The 21003-nt window shown below is 49.6% G+C and overlaps 1 protein-coding gene across 1 annotated transcript; it reads left to right on the top strand.

Moving 5' to 3' along the window:
- The first annotated feature begins 516 nt into the window (after window positions 1–516).
- On the top strand, window positions 517–20933 carry LOC128144813 (endoplasmic reticulum-Golgi intermediate compartment protein 3-like). Its single transcript, XM_052794530.1, is given in 8 exon segments — window positions 517–578; window positions 695–818; window positions 1460–1547; window positions 2867–2986; window positions 10103–10350; window positions 15124–15220; window positions 17540–17604; window positions 20233–20933. Coding segments are annotated over 8 exon segments (945 nt in total). The 3' UTR covers window positions 20374–20933.
- The last annotated feature ends 70 nt before the right edge of the window (window positions 20934–21003 follow it).

The raw sequence follows: 21003 nt of genomic DNA, 5'->3' as shown, positions 1-21003 counted from the left end.
TCCCTTTCCTCCCTTTTTCCTTCCGTGCTTCGGCACAATAAGCGCTGGTACTCTCCCGAGGTGATTTGCTTTCAGCTTTGTTGCTGCGACAGCCAGCCTGAGGGACAGCTCGGTTGTTCTCCGAAGGGCGGGGGTAACAAACGCCAGCCCTTTCAAAGCTGGAGGCAGGGGATGGGATGGGCAGGAGGTCAAACCGAGTGAAAACTGCTCTCTGCCAGCAGCTCCGCCTTGGTCTCAAGCCCTTCCCGGCTAACCGATCTCGGCACAGTCAGCGTCTCTCGGGTGTCCTTGAGAGGCCCGGGGGCCGTTGGCAGGGAGGGTCAGAAGAGGGCGAGGCGGCAGCGAGGACCTGCCCGCCCCGGAGGAGCCCGGGAGCCCCAGCCCCTCCCCGCCCGCCCCCTCGGCCGGCTTCGGGCCGCGCTGCCCGGCGGGGCGGTGCCGGGGCGGCGCCGGAAGGCGGGTTTGGTTCCGGGCCGCGCGGCGCCACGGACTCGCTGTGGCGGCTGAAGCGGTTCGATGCCTTCCCCAAGACAAGACCCTGGAGGACTTTCGGGTCAAGACGTGCGGGGGCGCGCTGGGTGAGGGCGGCCGGGGGCCGGCGGGCGGGCCCGGGCCTCGCCGTGGGGCGGCGGCCGGCGGGGGGGCCTTGCGGGCCGGCGCTCGGCGGCGGCGGGCGGGCTGAGGCGGGACTGAGGCGAGGCGAGGCGCGCCCGGCGGGGCTGACGGCGGTTCTCGTCTCCCCGGCAGTGACGGTTGTCAGCGGGCTCATCGTGGTGCTGCTTTTCTTCTCGGAGCTGCAGTACTACCTCACCAAGGAGGTGAGTAGCGGCGGCGGCGGCGGCGGCGGGGGGCCGGCCCGGCCCGGCCCGGCCCGGCCCGTCCCCGCCTCGCGGTGCTGCTTCTGGCCGGGGCGGCCCTGCGGCCCGGGGCGGCCTGCCGTGCCTCCGCCCCCGCGCCGAGCCGCCGCCTCCTCCGCCGCCTGCTGCGGGCTGCCCACGCGGCAGCTTCACCCGCCGCAGATCTGCGTGGGGTTTTTTTCTTTCTCCGAGCTGGTGGCCTTGAGGCCGGGAGCGGGCTGCCCTCCCCCGAAAGCCGCTTGGCGCCAAGGGTGGCTTGTGGCTTCCTGTAACGCTGTGGCAGGAGAGCGTCTCAGAGTCTCTTCTCGCTGTCTCTGCCGCCTACAAGCAGGCAATACAAAGGAAAGCAAGCAAGCAAGCAAGCAAGCGCGAGAGCCCCCGTGCCCACCGCAGGTTCTAAGATTCCCAAGTTACTACCTTTCTTAAAAAAAAGCGTTAGAAACGGCAAGCGCTTGGCTACGGTGGGAGGCAGCAGCTCAGGTGTCTCTTGAATCCCACGTCTTAAAAATCAGCTGGTGAGCCAGAGCAGTCGAGGGAAAGAAAGAGGCCTTTTGATTGTCTTCCAAGTGAAAGAGGACTCTCTGTTTTTCCCTTGTGCCTAGGTTCATCCGGAACTGCGCGTTGACAAATCAAGGGGAGCTAAACCGAAGATCAGTCTCGATGTTATTCTTCCGCACGTGCCTTGTGCTTGTGAGTCAGCCTTCTGAACGTTGGGGATAATTTTCATACTTGCCGAGGGCCCGACAGGCTCGGTGTGCCCGGTGCTTCCGAGTGCTGCACTGCTGCTTGGGCCACGGACAGGGAGGAATTGGTGATCCCTGGTGGTTACGCAGCGATTCCAGGCAGGCCCGCTGAGCGCTTAAACCAGCGCTTCCAGGCAGGCTGTATTCTGTTTCGAGATGATACGTGAGGCTAAGGTATAAACCCGCTTACGTTTCTGTTTGGTGTGGTACTTTGTCAGAGAGCTCGGTCATACTGAAAAGGCTGGCACAGCGTTCGGTGTTCGCTTGGGACTCGAGATTTGACTGTACTGTTGCTGAAACACTTTAGAGTCTCCTTTGGAAGTTACTTGGCGAGGCGCAACTTTTCCGTGGTTTTTGTACTTCAGTTCTGACTGTAGCGCCAACGCCACGTGATAACCTTTCTCCCAAGTTTTTAAAATCGGAGTGAGCGTTAGTAGTCGGATTACCTTTTAACTAAATTCCAAACAAAGCTGCAGGGTGAAGTGAGGGAAAATTTTGCAAGTCTTCCTGCGTACCGCTGCGGTGCACGTTATCCGACTGTCCGCTAATCTTCCCTGCCTCTTGTTCTGTTGCGGTAATTCCTTTGGGTAGTGCGTTGGGCTCTAAAGGTAGTGAGTCTGACTTCCTTGTGACCACCCGAGATATTGTTGGTCTTTGCCTTCCTCACGTTTAAAAGGGCGCGGGAAGGCCAGAGAGTTTGGAAGCCCCTGCTGTTTTGTGCAGAGAAGCTGTCAGTCTTCTAAGGGAGCCTGTAGCATGTAGCCGGCAAGCGCATCACGGTGCTTCGATACCAGGCCGAGACCCCAGACCTTCTCAGTCTTCTTTGTGAAGAGGGGTCACGAGGAAGTGTGGTGATGGTGAAGGGGGAAGGGTGAGGGGGTAGAGGTAGGAGGCAGCTTTCAACCAGTTTGAAGCTTAACTCCTGTACTCCTGGCAATGGTTATGGGCTTTGAGGGGTTTGGTTTTGGTTTCTTTTGCCTTAAGTGCATTACCTTTCAGGGTAACGCTTTCTGGGCAGCTGGAAACAGTCCTTCTGGTGCACCAAACCCGACCCCGTATTTGGAAGGGTCGTTCAGGGTGCTGCAACGTGCGTTTTATTCCCTGTACGTCACTCGTCCCCAGCCATACGCGCTCTTCCGCTTTGGCACGTTCTTATCGCCCTCGCTGAAAGAGTCTGTATTTTCACTGGCTGAATGCTTCCTCAGCCTGCCGCAGGCCATAACAAATGTGTGTTTATAGACCACTTTCCTTGCTCACTGATTTCAGAGTTGAGCATCGATGCCAGGAACGTAGCAGGAGAGCAGCAGCTGGATGTAGAGCACAATCTGTTTGAACAACGTTTGGATAAAGCTGGCAATCGTGTGACCCCGGAGGCCGAGAGCCACGGTAAGGTGCTATTCTGCCTTTCTTGGGTGGACGCTCTCGTTGTCTTTCCATCACCGTATGCCTGTTTTGAGATTCACGGGAACAAGTGACAGCTGAAGAGCATTTAAAGACCACAAGCTTTTGAAGAGTTTATAGCACGCAACTCTATTAAACTGGCAGATGGGGCGAGCTCCTGTTATACTGGCAACTTTTGCGAGGCAGATCTTTGCCTAGTCCCTCTGAAATTACGACGAGGACTCACGGATGCATTTCAGGAGTAAAGCTGCTGCATGAATGGTCTTTTACGACTAGGCATCAAGCAGCTGTTCTGGCAAAACTTGGCTTGGGTTGTGCCTTTAAATCGCGGTGGGCTGGCAAATGGGACGACCTGGTTAGAGGAAAGAGCCTCTCTCCAGGGAAGGCTCCAGTGACTCGACCCTTAAGCCCAAGCTTGCACCTTACTACGTTTACTTTGTGTGTGTTAATGCCTACCTAGATAAATATATTTTAGTTGGTTTATCGGTTACAGGTTGTTGTAAGCGGTCCTTGGCTACGTAAACCTCTCCTTTACATTCGTTTCGTGTTGTGACTCATCGTTGCGCTTCGATACAAACCAGAAAGGGTTCTGGCAAAGTGTTGCAATGTAACAGTAATACTGTCCTGACTTTTCCTTTCCAAAACACGAGCTCCTTATTACTTTTTCGGGGAGATGGTGTAGTTCTACGTGTCGGCGTGAACTGAATTTGTTGATTTGTATCACTCGGATTGAACTTTTCTGTTCTTGAAGTTGCAAGGCTAAACTAAGCCAAGAGCTGAACGATTGGTAGGTACGGGAGTTTCTCCTGCTGCCACGGGAATGTGGTGATAGCGCTGTTACTGCTGTGTTCGCTTAGCAGCCTTTCTGTATTCAGAGGTTGTGGCGTTACAAATGTAATGCCCGGGGACAAAACCAGCTTTTCTGTATCTAATTCTCTGTTAACGCATGTAGGCCTCCTGCCTTACTTGTGTTGCCAGTCTCCATTGGCATTACTCCGTCGGAACCGGTTGCTCTGGCTCCTTGTGTAATCAATGGAGAGGAGGAGAAACTCGTAAGGAGCAAACGGTCTCGCCTGGAAGAGGCGTTTCAGAAGAGATCAGATGCATTGCAGGCAACAAGCAATTTCTTCCGCTGTCTGGAAAAAGCACGCGGCTAGTTTGGTTTCCATCACCCGTGTTGCAGGTTAGGTCAGAAGTATCCACCCGTCTTCATTAAACTCTGCGATTATCAGTTTCTATTAGTAACGCTGACCTTCAGTCAGTTACTTAAATGGCAGCTGTAGCAGTATTGACCTTAAATTTAGTAAAGCATACCCAAATTTTACGGAGTAGCATCTGGAGGCTTCTCCTAATCATAGTTACATTAAGATAGTTAATAGCTGGATGATTTCTATGGTAGGTTGCATTCTGTGCTTGGGATGTCGTCTTACTCCTTTCCATTGAATGACAAGACATGATTGAATTCTTTATTGGTGGTTCTTATCGTTTCCTTCCTTTTACCGTGGACAGAGTCTTCCAATTTCACGTATCGTATCTGCGTGCAAGTTGAGGACCGTGTCAGCGGCAAGAAACCCTGCGGTGTAGAGTTCTATGCACTGCAGTTTCTTTATAGTATCCGGACTGTGTGCATTCCCTCTGGATGCTGTCTCTGCGACAACTCAACAGGCAGCTACTGATTCCATTTAAAAAGCTGTTGCTGGTTGCTGTGTCTTGAAAGACTCCGTGTATCGTACAGGTGTTCTTGTTGAAGTGGCGGGAATCGTGGCTTTGACAAAGCGTTGCGATTATTTAGCTGTATTCTTCCTGACGCTGTCTTTGAGTGTAATTACGAGATTAAAAGCCGTACCGCTTTTTGAACAGTGAATTCTTAAGTGCGCTTTCAACTGCTTTGAATGTTGCGAGCTTTAGAAAGAAAGTCTCGCACGGTTGTTTACTAAAGGGGATATTTTCCTAAAAGCTCTTATTTGCTTGAGCGTCACTGCCATAAAGTATGTGATTAAAGAAATAAGGGTAATGACTGATTTTGATGCCCGTTTCATAGTTTCCAACTAAAATCTCTTTTTTCTGTGGCTAGTACGAAATACAGACGTGTTTAATGCTCGCTTCCGTCCGCCTGTTATACCCCCCAGTCTCAACAGACAGGGCCCTGATAACGTTTTATCCCCTCAGCAGTGTCTGACTATGTACCTTGTCCCCTTCCCCAGCGTTAGTGATCCAAGGAGCCACCTTTTCAAGGCTTATAGAGGGTAGTGCAGCCACGCCTGGATAGCGAGCCTTAGAGGGCTTTTGTAACGCAAGAGACTTGGTCCTGTCCTTCAGGGTTTGTGCGTTGAAACGGCCTGCTTTTAAGGGGGCCTCTTATTATAAGAGCCAATGGTTTTGTCCCTCTTCAGCCTTCTGCACGTAAGACCATGAATTTCCATGAGTTCGTGCCCCAGCCGTACTGCGGCTGCGCATTCAGCACACACATGGCACAGACGTTGTCAGAATCGTTAAGTCACGAAGAAGGTAGAAATTCCTTGGAGACTTCTAGTGAGCAGGGGTTAACGTGTGTGCCTTGTCAGCATTGTCATCCTGGAGGACTGGGTGCCAATTTTCCATTCGGGAGACTCTGGCTCTGATCTTGTTTCACAGCAATGTGTAACCGTGTTCCCTACACGTCTTGGGACAGGATTGTGCGTTGTGCACTGTTGCCTGCTGTTGCCTGCTATTTAAAATTTTGTTTGTGTAACAGGTCCTGTTACAATTGCCGCCATTTACTGTGCGACATTGTCTGAAGTAGACAATGTTTTAGCAAAGCCTTTAGGCAAGTAACATCTGATCAGCGCTCCAGCGAGGCTTACAGATAGCCAGTTCTTGGTATGGAGGGTGCGTTTGAGAAGACAAATGCCACTCTGCTTCTTGGTCTTACTTCGCACCTCAACAGGCTCTGCGCATACCGTTCCGGGTGGGCTTTGGGTGCAGGACGCGCAGCTTCCGACACAGAATCGTTGCGTTCGTGTGTGGAACAGTTATTGCGCCCAGAACGGAACAAGAGTACAAGATAGTGTTTCTAGTCACGCCTCGTCGCTTTGCATCTTCTTTTGTCTTGGAGCTGGGGAAAGAAGAAGAAAAAGTGTTTGATCCAAGTTCTTTGGATGTGGGTCGCTGCGAGAGCTGTTACGGGGCAGAGTCGGAGGACGTGCGGTAACCTTTACACCTTTTTGTATCTTCTTAGCACTTGAATTAATACAGTTATGTTGCACGCGTGTTTTTTTCGAAAGTGTCTGTGAAGGTCTGTGCAATGAAATCCTCCTGGGCCCGTGTTGAGAGAATGATGAGAACCGTTGTGGTTTTGGTCTGCCTTTGGAAGCTGTGCTCACGATTGTTAAGACCGTGCAGAGTTAGGTTGTCTAGTTTGTGCACGTGCCTGTTTAAGGGCAGCGCAAATTGCACTACCTTTGCAGCAGCACAAAGGCTGTATCTCATCAAACGGCATCTTTTCTGGGGTTATTTGGTGTCCAGAGGGGAGCCGTGTAAATTATTTCACCGTTACGTGAGCCGTCTTGGAATGAAACCTGGTTATGGCTTTGCCTTCTCACTTCTGCTGCAGGCTTTGCATCCTTACGGGAGCGAAGACCAGGCATTTATCGCTCGCACGAACAACGGGTGTCATTTGGTGTTTCTCATTCCTCCTACCTGCAAAGAATTCTTCTGTAAGAATGGATCCGTGGTAGCCCATAGGTTCTGGACTGTCCCTCGCTCTTATTGTCTCTGTAGTGACTTGGTCTGTCCCATCTGTCAAGTTGCGTCCTTCCGCAGAGGTGTTTGCATCTTGAGGGATTCATGATTCCAGGCTTCAGCTTTTTCTTTGGTCCAGAAAAAAGCACAGAAGCAAAGAAAGAAAACTCAGTCTCCATCAGTCGAGGACGCCGTTTCAGCGTGGAGGAGATCCAAATCCTCTGGCGGATCACCTGTACAGTATTCCTTCCACAGAGGGTGTTTGTGTGAGCTCACTCTTAACTTCTGTCCCAAAGTAGCGTCTGCCGGGGAATTAACCGTTTTCATCCCCACACTGAATACCGGAGGCTGAGATTCTTATTTCATCCTCAGCAGGCTTTCCTTTTTACGCTGGTAAACTCCTTTCGGAGTTTGGTTGTCTCGGTGCTGAAAGACGCAAGGTCTCACCCGTTTCTGTGCAGACGGACAAGCAGTTTTGCAGTTGTATCAAGCTCGTTTTGGAGACCGCAAACGTGACGTTTCCGTTTGTCACTGGGCTATAATCCGCCAGAGCTCAAGTCGTACCGGTTGCTGGGAATGCCTAAGGTTTGTCAAGCAGCCACCTGGAGGCTCTCCGTACCTTCCATAGCTTCTCCGTACCACAAAACCTGCTGTTGTAGAAGCCCCGCCAGGGACGTAGCATGTGGCAAAGTGGATCGAAACTGCTGTGTGAAGGATTCAGAGGCCCATCTCTGAGGAGGTGTAAGTCTATGACAGTTATTGGTTAGTCATGCAGAGCGTTGAATATACGTGAACGGTCTTCCGAAACAAACAAAAAAGGAGGTTACTTAACCTCCTTTGAGGTATGTCGTCCAAACATAGGTTCCTCCTGCCCCCCCATCCTTCCAGGTATTCGCCTCTGTTGGGATCTTGCAGCAGAAGGAACAAAACAGCCTCGTGGTACGCTGCCTTCTCTGTGCATCAGGTGTGACAAAAGCAGCACAGGACCGATTAAGAACAAAAACTTGTTACCCAGCTTTGAATGTTAACATGTTGTGAATGTAAACCTCGAGTGCACTTCTGGATAGCTTTGGTTGCTCCTAAAATGACCTTTCTGTTCCCTTAAGAACTGGGAAAGAGTCTAAATATAACCAGCATTGTTATCTGGCGTGCTGCTTTAGAGCTCACTTAACGTATATGGGCATGCCACTGTGTTTTTCCTTTTAGCGGTTAATGCCTGCATTTTTGTTTCTCTGTAGATGATTGCTTGTCCATATATTAGCCCTTTGGCTAGCTAGGGAGTCATTTTATATAGCCTAGAAAGCACACTGGCAAAGCTGTTGCTCTTCCCCTTTTTGGTACGAGTTTTAAGCGCTGCTCTGTCTGAATCTCTGTGTCTTTTCATTGTAAGGATCGGAATATTTCTCTCTTCTCTCCTGCTCTGCTCGTTTTTGCAGTGCACGCTGTTGAGAGTCAGTGTTGCTGTATCCTTCCCCCCCGCCCCGCCCCGCCCCCAACCCGTTTTACTACAGAGCTAACCAATTTCTGTTACTTGCTGTGCGCATAAATCTCCTTTGGGAGGAGCTGTTGATCTAGGCTGGGATCGGAGAAGATTTCCTGAAAGCTGAAAGGAGAGCCGTGCCAGGTCACTCTTCTGTGGTAAAGGAGGTCACCAGATGGAAAAGGTTGAGAATCTTTGTCTTAAACGATTTTAACATATCAGCGTTGGAGATAATGTGCTGGGGGATTATTAGTTGCTCTGTGCAGATAATGTAATTGAGGAGGACGTGGTGACGTGTTGGAGCGACTTCTGCCTGTTGAAGTCAGATGGGGTGATGATCTCACTTAATCTCATTTGTACAACAGGCTAGAGAATTTCTCCTGGGAATTCGTGCACCAAGCCTGCTAATCTCGGAATGCTCAGTAGGAGTTTTTCCGAGGGTTCGTTAAGCCATTGGATTTTTTAAAGGTAATCATAGAATCATAGAATAGTTTGGGTTGGAAGAGACCTTTAAAGGTCGTGTAGTCCACCCGGCCCGCCCCCTTCCCCGCAGTGAGCAGGGGGACATCTTCAAGTAGATCAGGTTGCTCAGAGCCCCGTCCAACGTAACCTTGAATGTTTCCGGGGATGGGGTGTCTACCACCTCTCTGGGCAACCTGTTCCAGGGTTTCACCACCATCATCGTAAAAAGTTTCTTCCTTATATCTGGTCTGAATCTACCCTCTTTTAGTTTAAAACCATTACACCGTGTCCTGTCACAACAGGCCCTGCTAAAACGTTTGTCCCCGTCTTTCTTATAAGCCCCCTTTAAGTACTGGAAGGCCGTGATAAGGTCTCCCCAGAGCCTTCTCTTCTCGAGGCTGAACAACCCCAACTCTCTCGGCCTTTCCTCACAGCAGAGGTGTTCCATCCCTCTGATCGTTTTTGTGGCCCTCCTCTGGACCCACTCCCGCAGGTCCATGTCTGTCTTGTACTGAGGACCCCAGAGCTGGACGCAGTACTGCAGGTGGGCTCTCCCCAGAGCGGAGTAGAGGGGCAGAATCACCTCCCTCGACCTGCTGGCCATGCTTCGTTTGATACAGCCTGGGCGTACGGTTGGCTTTCTGGGCTGTGAGTGCACACTGCTGGCTTTTCATCCACCGGTACCCCCAAGCCCTTCTCCGCAGGGCTGGTCTCAATCCCTTCATCCTGCAGCCTGTATTGGTAGCGGGGGTTGCCCCGACCCAGGTGCAGGACCTTGCACTTGGCCTTGTTGAACCTCATGAGGTTCACATGGGCCGACTTCTCAAGTGTGTCCAGGTCCCTCTGGATGGCATCCCATCCCTCAGGCGTGTCAACTGCACCGCTCAGCTTGGCGTCATCTGCAAACTTGCTGAGGGTGCACTCGATCCCACTGTCGGTGTCATTGATGAAGATATTAAACGGTATTGGTGCCAGTACGGACCCCTGAGGGACACCGCTTGTCACCGATCTCCATCTGGACATTGAGCCGTTGACCACTACCCTCTGGATGAGACCGTCCAACCAATTGCTCGTCCATCAAACAGTTCACCCATCAAATCCGTATCTCTCCCAATTTAGAGAGAAGGACGTTGTGGGGGACCGTGTCAAAGGCCTTACGGAAGTCCAGATAGACGACATTTGTAGCTCTTCCCTCGTCCACTGGTGTAGTCGTTCCATCACAGAAGGCCACTAGGTTGGCCAGGCAGGACTTGCCCTTGGTGAAGCCGTGCTGGCTGCCTCGAATCACCTCCCTGTCCAACATGTGCCTTAGCATAGCTTCTAGGAGGATCTGTTCCATGACCTTCCCAGGCACAGAGGTGAGGCTGACCAGTTGGTAGTTCTCAGGGTCCTCCTTTCTACCTTTTTTAAAAATGGGTGTCATGCTTCCCTTTTTCCAGTCACCAGGGACTTCACCCGACTGCCGTGCCTTCCCAGATATCACGGAGAGCGGCTTGGCAACTCCATCAGCCAGTTCCCTCAGGACTCTGGGATGCATCTCGTCAGGTCCCATGGACGTATGTATGTTCAGGTTCCTCAGGTGGTCACGAACCTGATCTTCTCTTACAGTGGGAGGGCCTTTGCTGCCCTAGTCTCCGTCTTGCGGTCCACCCCCTGGAGAGGTGTGGGAAGAGAGGCTGCCAGTGAAGACTGAGGCAAAGAAGTTGTGGAGTACCTCAGCCTTCTCCTTGTCCCTTGTAACCAGTTTGCCAGTCTTGCTCATCAGGGGGGTACGCTTTCTTTGACCTTCCTTTTCGGGCTGACATACCTGTAGAAGCCCTTCTTGTTATTCTTTGCGTCCCTTGCCAAGTTCAGTTCCAGCCACGCCTTGGCCTTCCTGGCCCCATCCATCCCTACACAACTGGGCAGCGTCCCTATACTTGCCCAGGATACCTGTCCCTGCTTCCACTGCCGGTGCGTTTCCTTCTTGCCCTTCGGTTTGACCAGCAGGTCTCGACTCATCCATGCAGGTCTCCTGCCTTCCTTTCCTGATTTCTTCCACCTGGGGATCGAGAGCTCTTGCGCTTTACGGAAAGCGTCCTTAAAGATCGGCCAGCTCTGTTCTGCTCCCTTGACCCTGAGGGCAGTTTCCCAGGGGGTCCTATAGACTAACTCCTTGAAGAGCTGGAAGTTTGCTTTCCTAAAATTCAGGGTCCTGACTTTACTCTTCGCCTGACCCGTATCCCTCAGGACTGCGAACTCCACCAGTGCATGACCACCGCAGCCCAGGCTGGCTCCAGTCTTGATGTCACCGATTAGCTCGCTTGCGTCGGTGACCGACAGGTCCAGTATCACATCTCCTCTGGTCGGGCTGTCTGTTACCTGGCTTAAGAAGTTACCCTCAGTGCGCTCCGGGAGTCTCCTGGATTGCCTACAGCTCGCCGTGCTACTTTTCCTGCAGATGTCGAGGTGGTTGAAGTCCCCCAGCAGGACAAGAGCCTGCGAGCACGATGCCTCCTGTAGCGGGAGTAAGAAGGCTTCGTCAGTAGGCTCCCCTTGATTGGGTGGCCTGCAGTAGACACCAACCACGAGGTTGCCTTTGTTGCCTCGGTCTCTAATTCTTACCCTAATCATGGTGATTACAGGTTGAGATGTGATGTTTTGAGTCGGTAACGTCTGGTAGAGGGCTCAGGCTCTCGGCTTTGCTCACTCCCTCTCCTCGCTGCAACATTTTCTGTGTTGCTCCCTGCCTCAGTCCCCTTTTCACGATGCATCCTAATGCCGCTCCTCATCTTCCTGCCGCTGCGCTCCTGCTGTAAGATATTTTTCCTCCAGAAAATTCATCCCCAGTTTGAGAATTGGTGTCCTAGCTCACCCTGGAGCAACGTGTTTGGGTAGCTGTGTCTTGGGTTTCTTGCAGCCTTCATGTGTTGATTGAGAGAGTCCTGAGTGGCAGTAAGTGCTGTTTTGCAGGTAAAGGACTGAATTTTGGAGTCCAGGGAGGCTCTGTGGTTGTTCAGGTGAGAAATGCAAGATGGGGCGGAGTCTTCAGATAGACAGCAGTTCTTAAAACGGCGTTACTAAAACGGTGAAGAAAACTAGGTTATATAAAACCAGACAGACTTCTTGACAAACTTAAGAAGTTTTACAGGTCTCTTGATTTTACCTAGCTCGGCACTTAGCTGCAGTTACGGAAAGGAAGGAATGTGTTCATGTTTCTTCAGAAATACCAGTCTCTGGTCCTAGCTGACAGTGTCTTAAGCTCTTCTGTTCTGTTTCTTCTCTAAGCAGGCTAAATAGCCTGTTGTTTTATGTTAAGCAAACTATGGCTAGCTACACGTTTATGTGCGACCTAGGGTACATACGCACGTGCTTGGCATCATCCTCAGTGATCAGAGATAAACCGACCTGCGGTCTGGTGGAACGCTGTTTTAGAAAGTGAACAGGTAAATCGTGCGTTTTGGCAGAGTTGCAACTCATTTATTGGAGAAGAGTTTTATAAAAAACTAATTAATTGGCGTTTTATCTGTGGAAGGCGTGGCGGAGCACTGTGGGGAATTTTTGTTTTGGATAGCCGTAACTGTTAAAGTGGGTCACGCGCGATGTAAACCTAGTGTAACAGGTTAGGTAATGGCTGGTCTTTGTCACGTGCTGCCCTTGCATTTCTCTGGTACTGCTTTCTGGTACTGTAAGATTTGTCAGCCTTACTAGTACTCAGCTCCCACTTCAGAGGCTAACGAATGTGAGACTACCCAAGCGTTAAAGCTGACGTGACTAACCTTACTCTGGAGCGGCTCTGGCTGGAAGAACAGCCTCACATAAAGCAATACTTACATTTTGGCCTGTTAGGTTCTCTGACGTGGCTCATGACCGAAAGGAGGGTGGAACAGGAAGGAGCCATCAACAGAAAGACGGGGGGACAAAGACTGTTTTATTCCTTTGGCAGTAGGTCCAGTTTAAATGCAGATCCACCAGAGCTGGGATCTCTGTAGCGCTTTGTTATTAACTGAAGGTTAGCCTGCTGGTGTCTGTACAAAAGGCAGCGGGACTTGACACTTCACTGACAGCCAAGCCACTTAACTCTTGCCTTAAGCGCAAAAAATACCGCGGCATGAAGCAGGGTGTTGCTGGTAACCGTTAAGAGAGATGGCGTCGCATAATCCCAAGGCCACTTCTCCCTTCTTTCCTTTCCCTGCCCACCGTTTCACATCTATTTCCAAATGTTTAGTGGGAGTTTCTTTTTTAAAGCCAAATGAGTTCTTTGATCCAGTTGCCAGCCCAGGCACACAAACCACTGTGCTAGTGGCAGTGATAGGTCTGCACACTTGTCAGAGACAAGCCACAGGAATATCTGAAGCCAGTGCAGCTCTGAGCTCTTTGTAATGCAGAACCATTGCGTTAACTGCAGTGACTGCAGCCTTAGTTTCTGAGCATTGAACGTTTTAACTGTGAAATGCAAGGGCCTCTCCCTACATCAGAGGCGTTTGGAGGAGTATAGCTTAGGCTTAGCATTTCCTTTTCTGACTGTACGTTCTCTGTTTTGCATGTATATCTCTTTGGGTTTATAAGGGGTTTATAGGGATACAAGTAAAGCTTCTGGTGTTTTATTGAAAGCTGTTAATGGAGAAAAAAAAAAAAAAGAGTTCACAGCACACTCATGTTAAAGAAATGTTTTAAAGGAGAGGCTCGTTCCAATCAGTTGTTCAGCTTTGCAGCTTGTCTTGTGCTAGGCCATATATCAGAAACCCTTCAGGGGAGCAGCATTCCTAATCTTGGTTAATAGCAGCCCTTGGCGATCTGAGTCCATCGGCTCCTCAAATAACAGCCCACGATTTTTGAAGTGTGTTTTTCTTTGCTGAGGTGAAAGAAGGGCGAGGTCTGGCTCCCTGAGCATGTGAATTTACCTGTTAAAATGCGCCACAGCCTCTGGCTCCTTTAAGATGACTGTGTGCCTTTGGGTAAACCTGGTAGGAGCGATACTGAAATTGAGTTGCAAGCTGTATTTTCATCCTGAGACTGATGCTTCTGGCACTGCATAAAGTCATGTAAGTAGCCAACCGAAAGATATCCCGTTGCCCGTATCTTTGCCAGATCCCTCCTGGGGGCACGTGGTGCTGCCGGCGTTGTCATATTGCTGCGTGCAGGAAGGGCAGAGAGGGGGCAGGCCAAATTCCCCAAATCCTAGCACTGGTGAGAGCTCGCCTTGGCCCCACCAGTGGTTTGCAAATACCCTGCTCAGGCCGTCCCCGCAAAGTCTTTTCCTGTCCCTGTGGGTACTCCGGGCAGCCAGTAACAGGGCTGATAGGCAGAGCGCTGAGAGTTGCTAAGATGAGGATGGTTTCTTGAGGGCACTTGGACGTGATATTAAGGCACGTGCTCTGCTCAGTGGTTAGTTTAGATCTGCTGTGCCTCTGGGTTTTACAGTAGTTAGAGGAGTTATGCGTGTCAGGTGGCGACTGAGATAACAGTGAAGTTTTCCTGGCTTGCCCCTGGGATCTGGTTTTTGCCCTAGATTAAGCATACATTCAGGTGAGGACTGAAATACCTGATCTGAAGTAACCCCAAGTTAAAGTTACTTTCCTTCACTGTAGCAGTGGCTAGTCTAAGTCAGGAGGGGAGTTTTATCTATCACATGCCCTACTGGAAGCAAGAGAGAAACGCAGGTGATTTTCTTGCCATTTTAGATCGCAATGGAAATGAGAGGAGCTCCCTTATAAGCTAGCATAAGGTAAATAGATAGGCTCGTTATTGCAGTCTGAACTACGTTGTTAAACTACGTTTCAATTACAGTTGACAATCTGCAGAGCTTTGGGCTTGACAATGTAAGTGTTCCCAAGACGGTGTTCTGGTTCTCTTGGTCTGTTTTCCTTCTGGATTTCCCTCCCTTTGCCACGTTGAGATCCTAGTGTACTGATCCCGGCCGGATTTGGCTTTATGGCTCTGGGCGGGCAGAACCTGGGACCTGCTTTCACACAAGGCTCCGAAGTATGTTCTGGGACATCTGCGTGTTGCTTGGCAAGGCTGTTCCCCTCTTCCAGAGAGCGCCTTGCTCCTTAATCTGTGCTTCCTGGTTTTCTAGGGTTGGCATTTTCACAACTGCTTCTGGATCTGTTGGAGTTTGCCTTGTGCTGGGAGGAAAGCAGATGATACCTGTACCTGTGCCACCGAGGTGCTGACAGCATGGTTCTATGGCAGGGAGAGGAGCGGGCGGGAGAGCCTGCTCTGTAGATGAGAGGGAGAGGCAGCGGGATCTGGGGATTTCCAGCAGGAGAAGGAGAAATCCCACATCTTGGAATCTCCCATGAATAAAAAAGAAGAGCAAGGGCTTTGGAGTTTACTGTTAGGAGGCGCAGAGTAAGGGAGGACCTGTCTCTGTCCCAGAGCCACACTCAGAAACATATACAAGTAATTAACTTTAGGCCCCTTACCTTGCCCCGTGGATGCTGTGCAGTTGTTTGAGTTATTAGCATTTCTGTTTCAGATCAATATGACGCACTATATCGAGCATCTCTCGTTTGGGAGGGATTATCCAGGCATTGTGAACCCTCTGGACGGGACGGATGTCGCTGCGCAGCAAGGTAAAAGCCTGCTGAGAGAAGTCTCTTTTTAAGTGTCCCTATTAGTAGGTGTTAGAAGAGAACAGGAGCAAAGTTCCCAGTCTTCCACGAGAACCCTGACAGCGTTGCGTAAAACATGGACTCCTCCACGTTGTGCTCTTTCTGGAACAGCTGCCTCCATTCACGTGGAACAAATGTGCCAATGTGTTTTGATTCTGTGACCTTTCTGAAAGATCTGTCTTTTCAGTGTTCGTGGAGGCACGACAGCAGGTACAGCACATCGTTATTAAGCGCCTGCATCAGGTGTAGTTCAGGGGGAGCCCTGTCTAGCTAGTGTGCACAGTAGGAGGTAACCAGAAGATGCAGGAGAGAGAAAAAATAGTTGGTGGAGAGTCATGTCGTGGTGTCTGCCTGACGTTGGTCTACCCAACAGTAGCAGCTGAACAGCTGCAGTGAAGTTGAAATAGTGCTGATCTTTCCTAGATAGCTCCAGTTTGCTGGCTTGAGAAGGAAGGGCAATTCTGTCCTCATGCTGCTGCTGCTCAAACTCTAATCTTGGTTTATTCACGCAAGCCTGCTTGTGTGCATTTTCCGTGAAAGATCCTGACCGCACCTCTTTATATGCCACTGCAGAGATTAGTCATTTTTTTAGATCCGCTGAAGTCTGCAAAGTGTTAAAGAATTCTCAGTCATGGGTTTCTCTAGGTTTGCTCTATTAACAACTCAGAGTTGGGCCACCGCCACAGTGAATGGCAACCCTCCAAAAGTTTCTCAGTCTTATATACCTTTTTACCACCCATTATCCCAGTCCAAAATCTGTGTAAGTTTCCAGTCGAATCTCGGTTCCCAGGTCTTATCGTTCATCAAAGCCCTTTAATTAGTTCTTGCCTCAGCGCTCTCGTCTTGGCTGGTCCCAGTTCTCATCTTTGAGATTTCAAGGTCCGCCTCGGGTCAGTCGTCTCCTGTTCAGTTTGCCTTCAAGTCCCATCTCTGCACAACTCTGAGAAACCCTCAAGTTGCTCCATTAACTATTACACATCTATCTCTACAAGCTCTGCCTGTTTTGCCAGCAAAGCACCTGCTTCTTGCTGATTTTTCGTCTTTTGTTCAACCTGTCTCTACGGATTAGCTTGACTAGGTTTTAAACCAATCCTTGGCTGGGGCTATACAGGGGGGCAGGCTGGAAACACTGTTCGTGGCCTGTTGAGCAGCTCTGTTGCATCTCCTATTTTCCAGGTAACTCATTCTATTATTAAATCTGTTGACTTATTCTACGCAAAGTTTGTGCTAATAAAGCTTGGAGAGAGAAGTCGTTTGCTTTGAGGTGGTGGTAGGATTGTTGATCCTACCTGAATCCGTTCTTTTAAATTTTTCCACCATCGATTTTAATTCTTGGACCCAAATCAAAGGATGGTGCTTAAAATCAAATACAGAAAAATGAAGAGGCGTGATAATGCTCGATACGATCGTGATGCCCTAGTTTTTCTGAGAGGGGGCCTGTAGCTGGCTGGTAAGATTCTCTCTGTAGGCTGCAGCTTTCCATCCTGGGCCTCGGAGAAGCAGTTGGCACATTCTTGAGGAATTAGGACTGAAGACGTGCCCTGGAAAAGAAGTGGGAGAAGCAGATTGCAGGTCAGATTTACGTTTACTGCAGACCAGCTAAAGATCTTATATATGAGAATGACTATATATGAGAATGAGAATGAATAATCTTCTCCTGTTAGGGAATTTCATAGAAAACAGGTTTTCAAAGCGACTCCTGCCTTTCGTTATCCTTAAGAGAACTGACGGAACAGGCTGGTCTGAGGCAGCAGGAGGAGTTCTCCTTCTGTTTTTTTTTTTTTTTTTTTCTTCTCCTCACTGATCCAGGTCTTCTTTTTCATCTCCTGATACTACAAAACCCATGCTTCTACAGGAATAAACTGCGGTGTTAATTGACGTTGATAGAGGATTCTCATTTAGAGTTGAGTATGTTTTCTTAGGGCTATGCTGTTAAATATAAAGGTTTTCATGTGCTAGAGTAAGAATTTTCAAGAAGTTGTACTGGTGAGACTATAGCAAGATAACTGGTTTGTTAGAAAGTTTTCCATTTAGTCAAGGCCAAAATGCCAGTAGTTTTGGTTTTGGTTTTGGTTGGAACAGGAACGAGATTCACTTTGGCAAAAGGAAAACTCGTGTCAGGCGTTAACTTTACTGTCCTTGAAAACCTCCAGGAGCTGTTGTGCAGAAAGATGTTCCCTGACAAGTTGAACAAAACCAGCTTGTGTTTACCGAACGTGTCGGTTAAGCTTCGCAGCTCTTCACCGGTTATTAATTGTGTCTCTCTGTCTTTGCTTATAGCTTCCACGATGTTTCAGCGTTTTGTCAAAGCGGTCCCCAGGGTGTATATGAAAGTAGATGGTGAAGTAAGTACCTTTTTTCCCTATTGCTTTGGCAAGTGAAAGCCTTCAGACTTTCTCCTCATATTCTGACGCTGACCATATCTGGCCTCTGGTGGAAGCGACACAATCTGTTTGACTTTCTTCAGATCACCACCCCAGCAAGAATAACAATTTCTATGGTGTAATGTTACCTGTAATGTTACAGCAGCGACGAAGCAGATTTCCGCGTCTTCCATCCCACCTAGATCAAAGTGACCACGCCACTTTGATCATGTTCCCCCACGAATCCCTCATAGTGCATGCTCAGGAGAAGTCAAAGCAGCAGGGAGATCCTAAAAATGTTCTTTGGAGAATAACCCAAGATCAGCTTGTCTCCGATTTAAAAACTCCTTTAGCCTCCAAAAGAGCGTGGTCGGATTTCCAGCCCTGCTTTCAGAATATGCCCTTCTTTTGGGACAGGTAGGAGAAATAAATTACCAAGGAGATACCAGGGTGAGACGAAGATCCTGCGAACACAGACAAACTTATGCTCTCCTCTGAAGCCAGCCTGAGGGAGCAGAAAGAACTGTGATTTCTTTCATTGGTTTGCAAGCGTTCACGTGGGTTGCCATCATCATTCTGTAGGGGATCTCCAGAGAACCTCTTTTTAAAAACCAAACCAAACCAAACCAAACCTGGCAGTTATCATTATTTGGGCCCCCGTAGTCTTAGGGCAGCAGAATGATGTAAGCTGTTACGTTTCTTTTGCAAAGAAAACACCAGTAGAGGCAGCAGCTTGACTGTTGCGCAGACTTCACCGCCAGTGCTACCCAGCGTACTTACCTAAGCCTAAGTGAGGAAGAGACGGGTGCCACGTGCCCCAGCAGCTCTGTGAACATTCACGTACAAGACGGCTTAGCTCCCTAGCTGTCTCCCAGGTTTTGGTGCTGTATCTTCTACGCTGCATGGGTGGTCCGTGCCCAGCTTCCCTTTAACACCAAACCAGTTTCCTCTGAGGTGAAACCCAAGTGTGTTTCTGGGGCTCGTTCAGTGCAAGGACTGATCTACCTGTGGATGAAACTACGCCACATTTTGACTCCCTTGTCCTACGCAGTTTTATAACGCTGTGCAAACCCCACAGCACTGGGAACCCTTACCACCTCAGGCTCTTCACCCAAACGCATCCCGCTCTCGGGCAGGTACCACATATCCTTGCAATCGGAACAACATACTACTGCACATCCACGCAGCCTTCATGTTTGCTTTCGGCGCTCTGAAATGTGAATCACTGGCAGATTATTAGTTATGTCGGAGGCTGCGTAGGAGCCACAAATCTGAGGAGCCACACGGCCACGGTAGGTACAATGCAGACCTTCAAGCGAAGCTATCCTAGAGCAGCGTGGGCAGAGCGGTCTGAGAGAAGCCATTGAAAGGTAGGCATAGTTTGTATTTCTTCACCTGCCCTAAAGATTGAAACTGTTTGCGAGACTTGGTTCTCATGTGATAAATCCTTATGTGGACCACTCTTTCTTCAGTCCCCTGCCTAGAAAGGACAAAAAGACCCGTCTGTTCTTTCCTGGAAGTTGGGTGGAAGTTACTTGCTATGAGGTGATATTGGGAGAACCTTCAGACCATGTTTGAAGCTCATTCTGCTTGGGTTCAGGATGCCTCTGCAGTTTTTGTGGATGATTGAAATTCCTGAAGTACAAAGGATAGTTAGTCGGAGCCCTGTTCTTAGGGCCACCTCCCAGTATCCCATGGCTTCTGTTTCTCTTGATGCGATCTCGCACGCTACTGTAGAGCTGCTGTTCAGTTTTCAAAGGACTTCTCCTGTCAAAAGAGTTGCTTTTTATTAGTCACCGGGAGGGGAATCCATGCAGACCGTGATGCTCAGACTTAGGGTAATTATGGATCCAAGTGTGCTGCCAGATGGATGCCAGGGGCTGTGTTATGCATTCAGTACTTGGAACCCCGAAATGTGGAATTTGGTGAAGAAACTGGATAGTATCTTTCTCAGCTTGGATCGTAATTTGTGTCAGATAGCTTATTAGGGATAATAACGTCATTTTAGGGATAATGTCAATAGGGGAACATAATGTCATTTTACAGAAACCCAACTGATTTGCTCTAAGAATAGGACTGGTATGGGCAACGGGTAGAAGAATGGCAGGGTGCAGGAGAATGCTGCAGGGTGATCTTCGTTTATATAAAGATGGGCAATCTGTGTCCTTCTGCAGCCCTGGCACTCTCCTGCCTTTATGTATTACTTCCGTTTTTCTCACTCTTGCATATATATATGGCTTTCTCCTACCGGTGCTGTCTCCGGAAGCATGCTTGGGTGGACTACATTTTGGTGGAAGATGACGTGGACTTGGGGTTGAGGTCGAGAGGAACAGCTTGTGCCGTTACTTGCCAGCAGAGACCAAAACAGTCCAGCCTGGGGACTGATGCATCACTCATTCTTTGGGCTAGCTGGGGCTTTAACTGATAGCCTGTAGGAAAAATAGACTCGATCCTGATGGTGCTTTTTTTATGACCCTTTGTAAGCACTGTCAGTGCTTACACAAGTGAGTGGGCAGGGCTACACTGCTACGGTTCACTGAACTCATGTTTTAGTAGCCTTTCCTGTTCCTCGCTAACGAAACGACGTTTGCTGTGTTTGTTTCCTGCTAGGTGGTAGGGACTAAGCCGTTTTCAGTTACACGACATGAGAAGATAGCCAACGGGCTACTGGGAGACCAGGGTCTGCCTGGTGTATTTGTGCTATATGAACTTTTGCCCATGGTGGTGAAGCTGACAGAGAAACACAGGTAAGAGACATTTCAATCTACGTCATCACCCTCCATTGATTTTTGCCATTTTGCATAGCTTAAGGCTCCATCCTCGCTTAGACGCGACAGTGCAAATGCCTGAAAGCCATCCGAGCCCCTTCCCAGTCGGTGGAGAGGAAGAGGCACTCCCGGATGCCCTTCTTCTCCGTGTGAACATCTGAAAGGGATTGGGGCTTTTCTGCTACTACCTGAAGCATATTAATTCAACAAGCCATTTGAGGACGATTCTTTGAGCAGAGCACCTCCATTTTCCTGCTGAACTGCTGGAGTAGGTCCACAGTGCAGGCAGACACAACAGTCACAGGGGGAAGGGGCTTCAATCCGTTATCTGTAGCAACAGAACTTCAGGCGCCGAGGCTTCCTGGTGAAAACACCCTTAAGGTGTAACTTGATGGCTTCAGCGGTATGCTCGGCTCACTTGCCAGAGCTGAGCACCGTGTACTTTACTCGCGTAAATCTTACAGGCATTTTGCCCTGAACACCTGCGAAGATTCACCTCCTCAGGGAGACCAGGGCGTACCAGAGCCATAAAAGCACGTGGAAGAGGAGTCTGGCGACTGCTGCTACTGCCAGTACCGCCGTCAAGGGATGCAGTAGGGTTCAGGAGCTGGGA

The sequence above is a fragment of the Harpia harpyja genome, chromosome 1 (assembly GCF_026419915.1).
Source record: "Harpia harpyja isolate bHarHar1 chromosome 1, bHarHar1 primary haplotype, whole genome shotgun sequence".
NCBI classification, from domain to species: domain Eukaryota; kingdom Metazoa; phylum Chordata; class Aves; order Accipitriformes; family Accipitridae; genus Harpia; species Harpia harpyja.
The sequence above is the reverse complement of the archived record's forward strand: the minus strand, read 5'-3'. Positions and strand labels throughout refer to the sequence as shown.